Source organism: Mesitornis unicolor, unplaced genomic scaffold (assembly GCF_000695765.1).
Source record: "Mesitornis unicolor isolate BGI_N332 unplaced genomic scaffold, ASM69576v1 scaffold22710, whole genome shotgun sequence".
NCBI classification, from domain to species: domain Eukaryota; kingdom Metazoa; phylum Chordata; class Aves; order Mesitornithiformes; family Mesitornithidae; genus Mesitornis; species Mesitornis unicolor.
The window spans coordinates 17,460-17,962 of NW_010157965.1; the positions used below are offsets into that span (position 1 = coordinate 17,460).

Here is a 503-nt window from a genome sequence, read left to right on the forward strand (position 1 = left end):
CAGAGCGAGCGGCTACCCAGTCCGGCAGCCCTGAGCAAGGCCAGGGCTTGGCCAAGAGGAAGAGGAGCCCAAGTGAGACGTCAGCCAGCGTGCAGGGCAGAGCGGAGGAGAAGTGTGGCGCACGGGGCAAGGAGAAAGCACAGAAGCAACCAAAGGAGACCGGTGTCTCCGAGGGCAAAGCCAGCCTCACAGGGGAGCCTCAGTCACCCTCCAAGCCCAAGCAGAGGAGCAAAGCCAGCTCGGAGCCAACGGAGAGCATCAATGGGGCGGTGCAGAATGCCTTCCGAAAGATGGGTGCCTTCCAACCAGAGCGGCGGGTCGGGGACAACAGGGATGCTCCTCGCAGCCCCGGCACTGGCAAAGCCCGCTCTGAGCCCCTCCATCCCCACCTGGCCTCCGAGCTCGCCGCCCAGCTGAAGGAAAAGACTCAAAGCCTCAACAAGGGGGACGGAGGCACCCGAGCAAATGGCGTGGGCGCCCAGCGGGAGAAGCCCACCCCTCCA

The 503-nt window shown here is 65.0% G+C and overlaps 1 protein-coding gene across 1 annotated transcript in view; it reads left to right on the forward strand.

Annotated features, from left to right (window-relative positions):
* The window catches only part of LOC104538752 (scavenger receptor class F member 2-like), a gene marked incomplete at its 3' end in the record, with an annotated part of 13,641 nt that extends 13,144 nt beyond the window's left edge, over window positions 1-497 (forward strand). Inside the window, exon 11 of the mRNA XM_010182071.1 lies at window positions 1-497. This exon is cut by the window's left edge and continues 399 nt beyond it. Coding sequence (XP_010180373.1) covers window positions 1-497 — 497 coding nt within the window.
* Between the last annotated feature and the right edge of the window lie 6 nt (window positions 498-503).